This window comes from Folsomia candida, unplaced genomic scaffold, assembly GCF_002217175.1.
Source record: "Folsomia candida strain VU population unplaced genomic scaffold, ASM221717v1 Fcan01_Sc021, whole genome shotgun sequence".
NCBI classification, from domain to species: Eukaryota; Metazoa; Arthropoda; class Collembola; order Entomobryomorpha; family Isotomidae; genus Folsomia; species Folsomia candida.
Genome location: NW_019091213.1, coordinates 396998 through 413607, shown reverse-complemented (window position 1 = coordinate 413607; position 16610 = coordinate 396998). Strand labels below are relative to the sequence as shown.

Genomic DNA, 16610 nt, shown 5'->3' with positions numbered 1-16610 from the left:
TCATCATCCTCTTTTTTGCCATAATTTTGATCTGGAAATAGAAAGTGTGACTTTTGCACTCGTAGAAGGACCTCCTTCAAAGCCAAAACATGTCGTAGGAATTAAAATTTAAGACCATGTTTTCAAAGAGCGTTTTCAAATATGCGTAAGCCGGTTAAAGTTTGCTCGTTTTACTAGAAACTCGAGAAATTTGAGCAAATCGGACTAAATCCTACTTGTAGTCAGGGCATGCACACAAGGAGCTTCAAATTCTTAGAGCAGGGTGTACAGATAAAAGAGAAATTTTTGTATGTGCGAGCAATGCAAATTTAAGAGCCAATTTCTTAAAAAATGTCACCATGCCCAGATTCACTTCATTTTGTTGGGTACACACACAACGTCACGACAACAGGCACCAGGTCGTTCGACTTATCACGGAATGAGAATAAGCCAATGGGAACCTTTTTTCTTAAAAATGCGAGAACAATAGAAGTGAGGAAAACAAACAAGAAGCAGAGAGGATGATGATGAAGATGGGATCCGGAATTAAACGGCAGTCGTTATGCATCCTTGAGGGACATTTCGTACGTACGTATTTGTGGATACACGAGGCATGTGACAAGCCTGCGAAGAATAATAATTGCTCACGAAAGTAACTTTCCAGACTTGGTTTCTCTATTTGTGTATTGCTTAAGTGCTCATCTTCTTGCCACATTCGAGGAAAAGCTCTCCTTTTTTATCTACAGACTTTTTAGAGGCTTTTATCCAAGCCATACTTGGCATCCCAATCACGCTGAATGCTTTCTTTTCACCCATCGTCACCAAATTGTGTCTCGTCCACCTCCAAAGCTCTAATGGGCGGATGTTCGACTTGTTTACGACTCATTTGAAAAAGTGATGATTGCTATTTTGAAATACAGTAAACTATGACTCCTGTAACATAGCAGTTGTGGAAATAGAAGCAGAGCTGTGTAACATGCACGTAGGTAAGATTTGCTGCTGTTGATAAAAATTGCACCGGTGGTTCACACATATTTTCGTTTTATTTATCTCTCCCTCTACAAAACGAGCTGATTCGAAGCTGACCCACATTTCGATCCTCAAGACTTTTTCAAATCATATTTTTATAATTACGGCACTTGTAAGAACATGGCATAGACCAGGCAGGGAAGCAGCGTGGCGTTGTAAATGGTGGAGGGTGCAAAGAAGCAGTGATAGCAAAAACCAGATCCCGCTAACTCTTGTTGTTTAGCCTCTAATTTCATTGTGATTCCTATCGTGTTCCTCCCAGTGTACGATTCTGCGAGATGCAGATGGATTGGTGAATCGAACGTAGTGTAGATTCGCCTTGGACACTTCTTAATAAGAAGTTCTTATTAGACTTGTAAGCAATGAGGATGATGACTATGATGAGACGGGCTTTTTTCCTTTCATTCAGTTTTCTCTCGCGTCTTAATCTGCAAGACACCAATGGTGTTACCATGTCTTGTTAAGTTTAAATGGTGGTCATAACGTAGTATCCGATGTAGGTGAGTCAACGTTATCCACGACGTACGTACGTATGGCTTATCCGATGATGCATATGAGCCATAACGTGTCCGCAGGGTTTTCTATTTCCATTCAATGGTGGACAATTGACGCGAGACGAGTGGATTTTTACATCGCTGGCTTGGATTTCTTTCCACCAAATTTTAGATTCCGCTTTTTGGGATCCTAATTCTGGGATTGTTATGTTTGTGTTGGCGTAGGTACGTGTGTAGGGAGGATGACAGCACACTTTTGTGAGCCTGGTGGTTGCCTCTGCTTCATGGGAGATGAGAAATGACTCGAGTTTAATGCATTATATGATTTAATGACATTGCTTTGGTTGCAGTCAACAGACAAGAGTCGAATCAAATCAAATTCTATTCACAACCATTCTTCTAAATCGGATGACATGATTTTGAATTTTGTGTCACATCAGATTTATTGTTCTCCCTTTGTCCTGCGTTCCACACAGAGGCCTTGAGAAACCGCAAGAGCCAGCACCAAAGAGAATGTTTTGGCACGGATTCACATTCACAATTACAAGTCGTTAGTTCGTTAGTTAGTTGGATTAGTGGCAGGTGGATGTGGACGAGGTGCACTGCTTTGACACCGCATTGCCAATGGGATGGACACCAATTTACAAACCGATACGAGAAAAGTCATAACAAATAGTTTCCCTCATCATGACAAGAATAATACAAACAGAAATAATTGAAAATAGGATTGGTTGACTGCACTCGTGTCACTTTTACAAATGGTGAGAGAGAGGAGGCAGTTTAATATTTCTCAAAAAATCCTCTCTACTTCTTCTTTGCCCGGCCAATGTTGATGGACAAGTTAATTTCGCATCTTGTCGACATTTTTATTTACTGCTTCATGCTGCATTATGAAGCAAATGGGAAAAGTGACACGTACAAAACGTCGATTTCCTTCTCGGCTATCCCAGTGTTTTTCATAAGCTTGGATTTGGTGTACACATGACGTTGTGCGTGAGGATGGCACCCAATACTGCTTCCATACGTAGAATAACGAGTCCATCTCTACTTGATTTGATCTCACATCATTGAAAACGAGCGCATTGAAAATCGCAGTTAATTGAATTCTAAATACGTATGTATTTACGAGCCAAATTATGAAAGTCGTCGTCATTCCGAAGTAACCCTGCTTCGTCGTCGCCAGCATTTTGCAGATGGTGAGTATTGGCAAAGTGGACAGACTGATGAGGATGGATGCAATGCGGTGGCTGTGCTGACCTACAAAAATATTTATCATTATGACGAACGAAGCGGAGATTAAGCAAACAGCGAGTTCTTGTGCTTCGAGTGGGTGCTCTGGTGGCGATGGCGATGGCTACTTACTGACCCATTATTCCTCTGCACTTGAAAATGCATTCCTTCTGCAGCACACATTGTGCACCATTGTCTGTCGGAGATTTAGGTGGGGAATCTCATCATGATGATCTCGACGTTGTTTGTTGGACGATAAGAATATTTTGCCCTTCTTCCCCTTCCTTCGCCTGCACCGTTTATTCAGCCAGTTGAGGCTCAACAATGAGATTTACGTTGACGAAGATGAATATGAATGACCAACAATTAAATTCCACTCCTTTTATGGCCATTCGAAAATTCATGATTTATTTATGATCACTGACTTTCTTGCCGCAATGACTTATTGGCTTTTTGAGTGAGAGGTGGTGGTGATGGTGGGAATCAAGATTAAGCTCCTTTTTGCAATCTCTTTGTCCAAAACCATAATGAAATGTCCACCAACTTTGTCCACCCCTTTCTCCACAAGCACTGAAAAGACGCTATTATTAGAACAATCCATTCGTCATGTTAGCATTTTCTCAATTTGGCAGTTGGACACCGCAAATTGTTATCTTTGAGAGAAAGTCACAATTACATTATTTACGTTGAGGCAGATATTTTGTTGTGCTCAGGAATCTTGCATCACGCTAATTTGTATTGCTCGTCCAAGTATTCGCAAAAAAAACACAGATTGTAATTGCATTGATTCTTGTAAAAATATACTCCTCGACATGCGAAAAGCAGATCAAGAAACTCGGTAAAATGTGACGACTTTGGGGAATACGGTGGTGGTGGTGGTGTAACGGTACATACAAATCTTCCTCATTGTTCACCTACTCATTTCATCAAAGCGAAACAATTACTCGTCGTACAAATTACGAATGCACTCGTCGTCACAGAGTAGATGTGCACATGGTGGGAAGAAGAGCTCACAGGACGAGTAGTAAAGCCTTCACTTTGACACTACTCTAGTTAGCGCAGCGGAATGTGATGATGCGTCTAGTGATCCTTTACACCTGCAGATCCTGCATCGACTATGACTCTTCTTCGTGGCATGTGCGTTGGCGTGGATTGACATTCTCAGATGACAAACGTAGGATTTTGAGGGTGAGGATTCTGTTTGTGAGTTGCGACTCACATTATTCGGGTCAGGAATGGGATGTTATCGGGACGTTGTCCGTTTCGTAATTTGTAATCATTCGACTCACTCCTCCTGATTGCCGTAGGACATGCACGGACACAACAAATCCTACGTAATGACTTGTAACATTCGTTGCACTCAGAGCTCAACGATTGACCGAAACACAAACGTGTTTTGTGCACTAAAAATAATGTGCTTAATGCCAAAAAAAGTCAGTCGGTCGGTTGTGCTTTTTATTGCCGTTGACCTGGGGCAGTGAGCTAATCGAAGTATGCGCGTACAAGGTCCTCAGTGGGTGGGGAAGATTGATGGCTGCACACATACCCACACAAATATGTACGGGACACGGGAACGTCTTCAACACGACTCCGTGTGCACATTTACTATGTGGTAAATGTTACACAACTTGTTAGCTCATCATCTCATCTCCAAAATGGCTCGACCACTGCCCTCCATGTCCTCTTTAGGCTTAAGAACAAAATGAGATGGAGAGAGGAATGTCTGCGTGCTCGATATGGACCCACAAAACAAGGCGCTACGTATGTACATGAATATGTACATATGAGAGATGCACTTGTGCATGGTGAAGGTGAAGGCCGACTATATGCACTTCCGAAACAATGATCAACAAAGCAGCTCTGTGACCTGTTTTTTTGTTCCCTGGCTCACCTTGGGAAGGGATTTAATGTTGAAATTTACGAGGAATGGACAAGGGAGCCAGCAATACTGGCTGCTGTTCCGTTAAAGTGAGGTGAATTTATTGGAGGGAGAGTGGAGATAGGGCATGGTCCTCTTATCCAACACCATCAGCGCATCAACGTGTCTGTATTACGTGGGATACCTGTGAAAGGATTGAGCACGGCATTGCACGGAGACTTCTTCATCAGACCTTTCGGAAGATGAGGACGAGCACTTATTTCCCGATGGTGGGAAGAAGGGTTCACAACATTCCAAGAAATCAGGGATGCAGAACCCAACCGTTGCTCGTTTCCTTGGACCGAGTGGAACGAAGAAAGCTCCAGAAAAAGAGATCTTCCTTCAGCTTTAATTATTTATTAGTCATTGATCAGTAATTACAAATCTGGCAAGGTTTGTACGGTTTTTTCTACTTGTTTGTTTGTACACAAAGTCGACCACGGCGGGATATCGGCACAAACAATTTTTAAGTTGAACACGGGATGCTTATAGGGGACGTTCATAAACTTCATATGCGTTCATAACGCAAAAAGGGGTGGGTGGGTACTAAAAATTCCGTTACACAGCGTTACAGGGGGGAGGGTGGGTGAGCTGACACATGCTACTGTAACGCAAATTTCATGTTTTTGCTGACAATATATTTTTGGCATACATGGGCCTGAAAGTACATAAAATGAATATAAACGCATAAGAATGAATGAAACCTAATTTAAATTTGGAGATATTTAAATAGAAATACTTTCTCATGTTGTAAAATGTAAAGCTAGAGTAAGACTCATTATTAGCTATTTAAAGGTCTGTGCTGTTTACAGCCTTACAGTACACTCTTTCTAGCCCTAGGTAGGGCTTATCGTGATAGTTGTTTCTCTGTCTGTCAACCGATTACGCTCGTAAGACTTATCATATGGACTTGAAATTTTGAGCATATTTATATTAAACATTGAACATGGAATTATTATTCGGGATGAAAATTTCATTAAGGGTTTGTTTAGTTATAAAATACATGCCCCTATAAAAATTTAACTTAAAATTTCCGTTCATAAAAATGGTCGAGTTATATATACTTTGTCCAATCTTGAAAAGCTTCATTCATTTTTCGTTAACAAATGAAAATACTTTTGACACTAAAGCACTGAAGTGATTAACAGAAAATAAAATAGCAGAAACGCTGCTTTTAAGTCAAAAGTATTTATTTTATTTACATGTAAAACAATACGCTAACTAGGGTTTACATGTTAGTGATAAATACTTGAAATGCAAGTCGCACAAATGCTCACGGTTTCTTTCTAAATCCAAAAAGTTTATTATCTATTTATTGTCAGAGCTGGGATAATCCAGATTAAGGATAATCCGGAAATGAGTTTTTTATATAGATTAATCCTAATCCATAATCCCGATTTTTCTGGAATTAGAATTAATCGGGTAATAATCTCATTAGATGTCCTTAATCCGTGATTAGGGACTATTAATCCAGATTAATCAAAATCATGATTACGTATTCATGATTAATCCTCAATCTGGATTACTCGGTTCAATTCTTGTAGTTCCATTTCATCACACTGTGTAACTTATGTGTGTCTCAAGTTCTCACAACTTTATTGTTAGATAGTCTTTGAAAATATTGATTAATTGGTATTAATATTGGTCTTAATTGTTGTTAAAGAAGTTGTTCAACCCACCCAAACATCCTAAAATGAGCTTTATAATTATTCACATTCGGAAGTCCTCATTCAGACCAACCCTGACAATTTGAGCAGAGGCTGAACATTTAGGCACTTGCGTTACGTAACGGAAGGGGGGGGGCTGGGCTACCAATTTTTGTGACAACAGCGTGACATAGGGGAGGGTGGGTGTCCAAAAATGCCAAAATTTGCGTTATGAAGTTTATGAACGTCCCCATATTTTCCGTATGCATTCGATTCATGTATTCGATTATGATCATTTTAAGTGATGCAACTGCCAACACGGTTTTGCCATGTGCACTCATTTTTCGAATCACGATTCAATTTCAGACAAAGTAGAGCTTGGTATAAATAAAATAAAATTTTCAATGTTACCACCACCACCGTCGGCGTGTCATGTTCGTGAAAAACAGCCCACCCGCACACGAATGTGGAAAATCTTTTCTTAATCAAAATTCACAATTGGCTTGATTATCATACATAACAAACTTATACAACAACGGACACAATAACTCAGGTTCCCATTCAATTGTGCAGGTTTGCTGCCAAAAAAAAACTCTTTTTTCCTATCAAAACCCAACCTACTTATTTCTCGTAGTCATCCTCATAATTTATCCTCATAATTTATCATCACTTCAGAAATGGACGTGGTCTCACAGAGGAACACATGCCCGATCAGTCCACCAGTCAACTCTGACATGGGAAAGTCTCACATAACGCAAAATTACGAGTCCAATGATGTATGACAATAATGATAATTATGTTGTCACCATTTATCCAGCGGAGCAGAACGAGATGGTCGTCATCTTGTGAATCTCTGCCTGTGTGCATATCCTTCATTCTTGTTTCTCGCATTGGATAAGTAAGTAAGTCAGTGGTCCCCTCCGGGTGCTTGAGTCGGTCGTCTCTTGACTCTCCTCATGGGGAAATGTTACAGTAATTCTTTCTTCCACACGGCGTACGTACCACTGACTTGCTTTAGACTGCACCACTACAAATCGACAATGTATACCGACGTGTAAATATCACTGGTCTGGTGATACAGTCCAAACGAAGCGTGAGATTTTAGGTTTCATGCCCCACGCGCACTACTACCAACGTGAGCAAGTTGAAGTTATCAAAATTGCAATAGAAATGGTTGAGATGCTTCCACGTAAGATTTATTTGCCATGTTCATTTCACCAGCCGCGAGCCCCACCAATGCTTTTACGTATGTAGTTCAAATCGAGAGGATTCACCTTTTGAAACCTTTTCTAATTTCTGATGGTCGAGTGCCCAAGGAGTTTTTGTGCTCACTTTTTACTCCCAAGGTATGCACACACATGTGGGTAGATAATAGTATATATGTTAGTAGTGGAGCAGCCGTGTTGTCGAAAATGGTGGTAATTTAAAACAGCAAAGTATTACAACGCAGTAATTTAATTTAATTGAACTTCTAGATCTGAATAATTAAGTAATTTATTACAATTCCTCATTAACGCACTTTGCCATGTTCTTGGGCTTGGAAATTGTGAGGAAGATGAGATGAAGAACCTTCTTTCTTGTTAAAGTTCATGAGCAAATACAATGCCGTATTGTACACCAACGTGATGCTTAACTTTAACTTGTTGCATCAATGAGCTCGTTTCAATTATGCCAACTTTTTGCTACATTGGTTCTGACTGAGCTAGATCCCTAAAACTTGGCTAAATGTGGATTAAGTAATCTGAATAAGGCCGGTTATCTGTGCGCCTTAAGAACTTTATCTCCTATTCTCATCTCATCTTCGTGACGAGATTTTCCATTCACGTGAACATTTGAATTATTTTACTCTATTTTTGCAACCCTTTCCTTAAACGTTTGTTCCCACCCCCGAGGCGCAGAAGTAGAGAAATGCCATATCACAATTTCCCGTTCTCTGGATTTCTACTTTTGAGAGCTACATAGACCAGCAATATTTAAATGACCAAAATTTCGCGATACTAAAAATGCCTCATGGCAGTGGTGGCACGAAGAAACCGACTATACTATGTACATGAATGTAAATGCACCTAATTTGTCATCCCTGTGCCCATCACACAGAGACCCACAATTAGAACAAAGGGCATTTTGCACAATGGGAGATTTTCATGACACAAGTTGTCAGATTTGATTTGCTTTCAGTGTTAAATGCTACACTACGACGCTGCATATCGCATTTTGCTACCTGAGATGGAGAGATACGTAGGATTGAAATGGTTGGAGTGGTCGTTGGACATAGCGGTAGTTTATATTGTGTACCATTAACTCGTATTGTATGGATTCGGCACAGGGAGGAAAGGTCAGTGCAGTGGAATAGGTGGAAAATGTGTGCTTATTTTATACCTCAAAATGGAGTATTGTATGCATTTCTTCACTACCGTTCTCTGCTCCATTTAATACTCTATAAATTTCACCATAAATATTATGAAATGAAAGACGTGCATAAATACTAACGATGACACCATTTCTATTTTCAGCTCTTGGCTGCGGGTATCCTGGAGGTAACTCTTCATTAATTGCTATATTTTAATAGAGAAATTAGTTTTCTAAAGCATTCATATCAATTAACTCGTCTCTTTAATGCCAATTTGAAGCACCCGCGCATTCCGCACTGACTTTTTCCGGTCCGGAATTGAAGGAGGGAGTCATCGCCACGTATGCCTGCGAAAGAGGTTTCGAACTCCTGGGGCCTTCGCGACGAGTTTGCGGTGAGGACGGAACATGGAGTCCGGTCGGAATCCCCTTCTGCGGTAAGTGACAGCTATGCACCCTTTTTAGTTTAACGGTCCCGTGGATGGGACATGGGCGCGTCCCTCCTCCTTGACTTTGACATCGCACAAGGTGGAACCCATGCGAGTGGACAAAATTAGCTCACCACCTGGCCCAGTAATAAGCACTGAATGCAATCATAACTAACATAACGGAGCCTCGGACTAGATTTGAGGGGGACTCAACTAATTTACCAAATCCGATTGGATATCAGGTGTTTGCGATGTCGTCTAAAAAGCGCATCATCATGACACATGTTGTTGCAAGGGATTAATTTTCAGACATTTTTTAACACAACTTCACAAATCAGATCCGTGACACAGGGAATGCAAACAAATTCCAGACAGCGTTTCAGATGAGAGGAAATTGGTCACGAATTGTGCAAGAATGTGAAGCTCACAAATCAAAGTAAACCTCAGATCGCATTATGCTCTCGAATACTGCACTTTGTATGCAGATGTCTGGAGATGTTATCTTTTAAATATCTTCGTATTTGAGCTCTTGAACCAATCTTTGACCTTTTACTACAAAATTCACTCGCTAAAATGCATGCACATAAATCAAGCTACAGACAAGCAGACATCAAAAATTATTGCCTCGCTTTATTGATTCACTTAAAATCAAAGTCATAAATATTGTGCAACTTAAGAACTGCCACTTTGTAGTGCTACGCTGGTGGTTCTGCACAGTTAATTGTTCGATTGTGTAAAAAATGGGCAATTCGAATCAATTTGCAATAATTGATGAACCGTGCGTTGCATCTCTGTCATGCCATGTGAATTGTGAACTATTGTACACAATTGGCTGGCTGCATTTTGTATTGTCAGCTTTTGTTTTAGTCCCAATAAAAGTTTCCTGTTTCCTTTATGGCGCTATCCATTCGAGACGGGGTCCATTGTGTGAGGGCTTCCTTGGCACAAATAAAGGGATCAATCGAACCTCGTCTCAATCTCACGTGGAAGCATTTTCCTTGGCTGCGAGTGTGTCGAGTCAAAGAACACGATCTCGTGGAAAGATGTCTATTTTCGCCTCAAGTCACTCTGACTCTGATTCCAAATTATGTTGAGGAGCTATTATCCAACAATTTGTTCCTCTTCTTGATCATCCTTTGGCTGGCTCCTGTCTCTTCCTAGATACTCGTACACTCGTACGTACAAGATGACGATGATGGTGATGAGAGGAATTCCGATTTCTCTAAAATTGCCCTCTCCTTCTTCTTGTGTACTCGCTCACTGAAGCAAATGCTCAATCATTTAGAAAAGTAAATTTTACTCGCCTCCCTCCCTCCCACACCTTGTAAAACTCCAATTTATTTACTCTCGTTTCATGAGAAGAGGAAAATTATTGCACTTTTGATATTAAACAAAATATAATTGGAATTCTTGCCTCGTGTTCGCCCATTTTTTGCCTGATTTTTACCCCAAGTTTACTCTGATCTCTTCAAAACTTGATGAGAACTATCCATATTGATGAGATGCGGTAATGCTTCTTGCTCCAAAGCACTTTAAGAATTCCTACAAAATGTGTACACGTATGTCAACATGATGGTTGTTTCTTATCAGATGATAAAATACAATAAATGGGTACATTTTTTACCACAGCTCACCTCCAATCCTCTAGCTCTATTAATAATTGAGGAAAAAGCGACGTGCACAATTAGCCGGCGTTGCAGAGTTGGGCTTGTCTCACATTCAGACGTCAAAGGGCACGAGTGAAATTTTGAGGACGAGATGCATCACCATTTCCTACACAATTTCCCTTTCTTTGAATCACTCTGGCCCATAACGTGTGTCGTATGAACGCATAAATAATCAAAATATTTTGTGGAATTTTGCTGAACTGACTGCAGGCAATTACGCATTACATACATGTAAGTAAATATATTTGAGTGACGTAACATAAATCGAAGCATGAACGCCGTGTCACGTGGTCAACAAGGAAATGCGAATGGGAAGAGAAAAACATCATATTTTAGAATTACACAAAATCATTTTTGCAATAATTTGTGTATAAGTAAAGTAAGTTGACATAATGATTGTCGTTTCCGACACATTGTCACATTTGTTGACTATGATTTAAGAGTTTTTAACGCATTTCTCTCTGTTTTTGTACGTTTTTTACGCACTATGAATGAAATGTGGAGGAAAATGTCACTTTCATGTTTTCCTCTCATTCTATGTGTGTACGAAGGACAAGATTGGCTTGATTAATATGTCGCAGATTAGTGCATGCATGCAATTTATTCTAATTTCTTATGTAAAACTACGACAATTGGAAGAAAGTGAATGAGGTGGGAGAACAACAAGCTGATAAATATCGTCAAATTGCAGTTTTTAAATTTTTCAGTTGCCATTGCAAAATGTGTTGTGGGAGGAAAATGCTGGTGACGGAAGCAATTTGTTTCACATCTTGGATTCAATTATCGTGATGAGTTTGCAAGCTAATTTTTGTCGGAACCCTTTACACTCATTTATGAAGAGTTCTTTAAACAAATTCTGATTATATCTGCATATGAATTCCCTGACTTAATTATCCGCAAAAATCTCGTGGTGGTCAAATGGCCACCTTAATAATCGTGTTACCAGAGAAAGAACTGCATTCGCGTTTGTGTGGATATTTTTGTGTCACGTTGTGCGAATGTATGCAGCAGCTGGCACGTAACTAACGATGCGATAAATTAAAGGTATTTATAAATTATGCAAAAAGATAAAACGTCTAATGACAAAATTTTTCAGGTCATGATTTTATTGTTTTTGGATTTTAATTACGCTCTTGTTTTACCATGCTCTTCCTACTACCCATTTCATATTTTATGATTTTTTTTTCAGTTGAGAAATAACGGGTTTTAAACGCTACAAACAAACAAACAAATCGTTTCCATTCCATCACTTTTACAATAATGCGAGTACTACAAACATAAGTCTGCTTTCATGTCTGCTGCAGCGAGTAGAAAAGCCTAAGCTGTATACATGTATTTAGCTCGGATATGCGCACATCAACGCGTAGAATCTATGTACACACATGAGATTAATCAAACATATTAAATTTGTCGTAAACACGAGTATTAAATTTACCCACAAAATTGTTAAGATAACTTTTAACTATTAATTGGTTAATTTGGAAGATTAATGACTTGTGCATAATTACAAGTCGAGTAAAATAATAATCTTCCCTGTCAGTCAGCCCACTTTCTCCATCTTTCTATATCATTCTTGCTTTCGTAATCCCAAACTTGGCTTCGAGTACTCGAGTTCAATAAAAAAAATCCCTTCTCAGCTTTGCAGCACTTTGAAACAGGAGAGCAAAGATGTGATTTCTATAGTTCAATATTATCATTGCTAATAATGTTACGTTGCTTCTTCTTGGCCTGCTCTGCTACAGATTTTGGTAACACTATTTTGGTTGTGGTAACAGGATTATTGTTATTGCGATGGGTACATGTGTGAGGAGGCTAATTACAGCAATATCCAATAATGCATGGGTGAACAATGGCAAAGAAGTGAAAATGTTGGAGTAACAATAAGTGCTCCTCTTTATTGTTATGTCCACTTTCTTGATAATTTTAGCTCGTCCCTCTCCCTAATTTTTGAACCTCCATCAAATCCAATATGTATGTGCATTAAAACATGCTAACAACGATGCGGGGTAATAATTGTAATGGTTTAGACAATGGAGTGGGCGATCGTTAGAAGGATGGCCCTTTGTCTGTGTATTGAATTGAGATTAATTAATTGAGGAGATGATGCATTGCCGTACAAACTTTGTTACAGGATGATTTCTTGGCATAGTACAACTCACGTTTTTGGTGGGAGTGTGCGTTTTGTTTTGCATTTTGCGGTTGATTTTGATGCACATAAAAATTCCGGAGTTAGAAAAGTACCTAAATCCTGTGTGTAAAGAAAGAGAGCCTCACTTGCCAACAAAGGCCAGAGATGTGTACTTACTTACAAGAGACTGAGAATTAATAACAGTTGTGGTGGTGGCAGTACTGCCTCATAAATTCCTAATCGTAATAAGAGCTACCACGGCTTACCCAACAAAATGAATAGCATCAAAAATAAGAGGCATTCCATGCATCGTCTCAGTTTCCTCGGTCTGATTAATTTGCCTTGTTAGTTCCTATGACGTGGCAGTTAGTTGAGCTAACTTGTTGGACTTAATAGCAGGCTTGGTGGCTATCAAATGATTTATAGCACGTAGAACAATAAAGAAGGTATAAAAATGTGGACTTTTATAGAAAATCAGACGTTTAAAAATTATGCGAATTTGTTCTTTTTATTACAATTTGAATAATCTAAACGTACGCATGTTTACAGTCTTTTTACAAAATTGTAAAGATCTTATACACCGCAATCCTCCGCTTATCTAGAATGGGGGCTGATTAGTTGGAATTCAACCTGGTGTTCATAAAATCTTGTTCAATCTGCTACTAAAATTAGACGGCGTGGATGGGAACTTGATTCGCACTTAATCAAGATTCGAATGCGACGACCGATTCCACACACATTTCTGACGCAATCAGCAAGTATGCAAAATGTATAATTTCGTCGTTGAAGGAGTCCAACCCAATGTTGTAGGAATAGGAGATGGCCCCACGGGCGACGACGTGCATGGTTTTACCTGCGAACCAAACTATTCAAATGTGGTTGTTATTTGCATGTCGCAACAATTTCCTTGCTTTCCTAGGAATGACTCATAGCGCAATTTATATGCAAGCCCACCTTTTTAGTAAAAGTCGTTTGACTTCACTCGGTCCGGGTCAGGTTTAATGTTCACTTTCTAAGTTTTCCATATTTAAATATTAATAAGTAACTGTCCAACAACGGGATTCGACTTCTTCCTCTGGTCCTCCGTTCACCATATCTTCGATCATGACACATCCCACTAGCGAAAAACTCGTACGAAAACAGGATGCAAGCTCCACGATGAGTAAACGAGACCCAAACTCTGGTGGATTCATTAATTGCCATTTACTCCCTGTACTTACTTTACGTTGGATGTGAAGAGGGCTGATGATCATTCCAATATCTGAGCGAATGGTTCATCGTATAAATTAGCGAGAAAAATTAAGCATTTTCAGAGGACAACAACAACCAGAGCCCGTCCGCTTGATTAAACCGATGTCCCAGACACATTGATCATCAAATAAATGGCCATAGTTGTGCCATGTTTGCGATTCGTATTTCGTACATAGGTTCAGCAAGTTTCCATCGACCAGAACTCTCTCTTGGTCTGCCAACATATTAAAATCCGGTCCGATTACCGGTTTCGGCCACTCCACATGTGCACAACAGTTGGATTTCAATAATTGCGTGGTGTGAGTATAAAACCACGGACTGGTGATTATTTTTTATCATCGCAACACATCACACAAATCAGCAGCAGCAGCAGCAACAATGTTGAGGTTACTCGTACATGTCATGAAAAAGTTAACCAGCACTACTGCCTCTTATAAAGAATGAAGATATGTGAGAATTTATTGAAAAAATGCCAAGAAAACGGTCACCGATCGGTTATGGTTGTTACAAAATTATGAAATATGAAACCATATCGTATCCAATGAGTAGGACGTCGTCAACAAGTTTCACTTCCTGCCCCAGAGCAGAAATTACATCAATTCACACAAGGTTGAACTTGGTTGGACCTAATGTGTCAATGGATTAACCTGGATTAACCTTCTGCATGACTGGCTGGCTAATAGGAATCCTGTTAATTTGGGCAGTTTTTTTGGGGAGGGTAAAATGTATCACTGTCTTGGTGGCATTCCCTTGAATACCATTTATTATGCAAGTATTCCATGCGTGTGCTTTGCGGGGTTTGCTTCTCACTTGGTCATCAACGGAATGAATGAGTGAATGAAAAAGTGTCTGAAACGGGTGAATGATTTTCACAAGGGGAAGATTTCCTCATTCGAATTGGTGTGTGGCATTCCTGGCTTTTGTTGTTTGGCGCATGTTTTCGGAAATATTTGTAGGACAGTCGCATGAACAACGCCACTTGCAACACAGCAAATAAAGAAAACCTCGCAGGCAACAATGGAATTGTGGAAAGAATCACTTATGTATTTTGTGTACATTCGGTGAGAACTTAATCCTTTAAATTGCGATAATCCTGTTAGATTGAGCACACCGTCGGATAAACAAATGGCTGTTCAATGTCTTCATGTCCCTTTGTGGTGGTGCTGGTGGTGATGACATTGTGCAATTGTTGGCTACGGTATTTATTTATTTTGGGGGTATAGCTAATGCACAACGGCTCTTGTAAATAGTGCGGTTGCAGTATGAGCATATTTTTACTCCAAACCTTCCGAGTAAATTGCAAGGAGTTCTTAAATTAAATTACGACACGCTTCCACTCGTCTCGTCGTAAGTATCGGACGACCGGGTGGTACACATGTATCTACTTTTGGGTGTCGATATGTTTCCGAAACGAAACTGTCCATTATTTTACAAAATGTAAACTGTGCGCATGAATGATGCATTGTTCGTTGGCTCATTATTTCCAACAATCAATCTCATCGTGGATCAAAAGCTTCATAAAAGCCAGCCCTGCATTGTCCACGCCTTTTCCCCGAGTTATTTTAATGAAGGTTTGAAAAAGTTGACAGGAGCGATGACGCTCTCGTCGGAAGCTGTCCGTATCGATTAATGAGTCCGATAAGGCAAATAAAGCTCAAAATCGAATGTGCGGGTGGCCGATTTTAATTTAGATTCCGTTTTTTGTAATTTATCAATATTTGCAGTTTGTGAATTAATCCTGGTTTTTATGCCGAATTCCTGCTTCTATGTTTTGTACACTATGCACGTAAATTGCCTCTCTGATTACTCTTATGTGACCACTCCTACCAAGATGGTGGCGCAAGTAATTAGTCTGTGATTTAGTTCAGGTCTGTTTTTTCCTCAGGATTAATTTCGCATATTCAGCACCAATTGAATCAAGTGGAGCTTCTAAGGTGACGACGAAGAGTGGTGGGGAAAATCCGAGTCCCGTTTTTGGCAAGGTTGTTTATTTGCGATTTTGCATACTATGGAGGAATACGTAGTGAGATGGTCGAGTCGCACCATTTGTTCGCATCAGTTGACTTATTGGGAGAAATGTGGAGAACCAGCCCAACCTCAGAGCTAACGTCTTTTGGCCAAAGAACCTAGAACGCTCCTGACATGTACCACGGAATAGGAGGTCGTCAGATATGCAGTGGTGTGGGCTGTGGATCATAGACCGGTTTCATTTACAGTAATTTCAGTGAAATGGAATTACCCCACACTCATGCATACGTACAAAATATTATACACTCTGCGATACTACTTATATTGCACCCAACGAAATACTTGATTGCTTTGTCCTGTCGCTTATTAGATTCTTCACGAACCTTCCTTTGCAATTGAAGAACGGATTAAAACGTTGAAAAACGAAATTGCTCAATACTATTTATTGGGAGGATTATTGGATTGCTCTGTCATCGCCGAATGTCGGTACTGCTCACTCACTGACTGAGATCAACTGAGATGG

General features: G+C 39.8%; 1 protein-coding gene and 1 long non-coding RNA gene across 3 annotated transcripts in view; one reads left to right on the top strand and one right to left on the bottom strand.

The window, feature by feature from the left end:
* The window catches only part of LOC110858395, a 41160-nt gene that overhangs the window by 3746 nt on the left and 20804 nt on the right, over positions 1-16610 (top strand). For both annotated transcript variants that reach the window (XM_022107164.2, XM_022107166.2), the window contains exons 2-3: positions 8810-8833; positions 8927-9082. In XM_022107164.2, the coding sequence (XP_021962856.1) occupies positions 8810-8833; positions 8927-9082 (180 nt within the window). The remainder of the gene's footprint in view (positions 1-8809; positions 8834-8926; positions 9083-16610) is intronic.
* On the bottom strand, positions 13350-14561 carry LOC118438422. Its single transcript, XR_004836783.1, has 2 exons — positions 13823-14561; positions 13350-13733 (listed from the first exon to the last, which is right to left on the bottom strand). It is a non-coding gene; the product is annotated as an uncharacterized LOC118438422 (long non-coding RNA).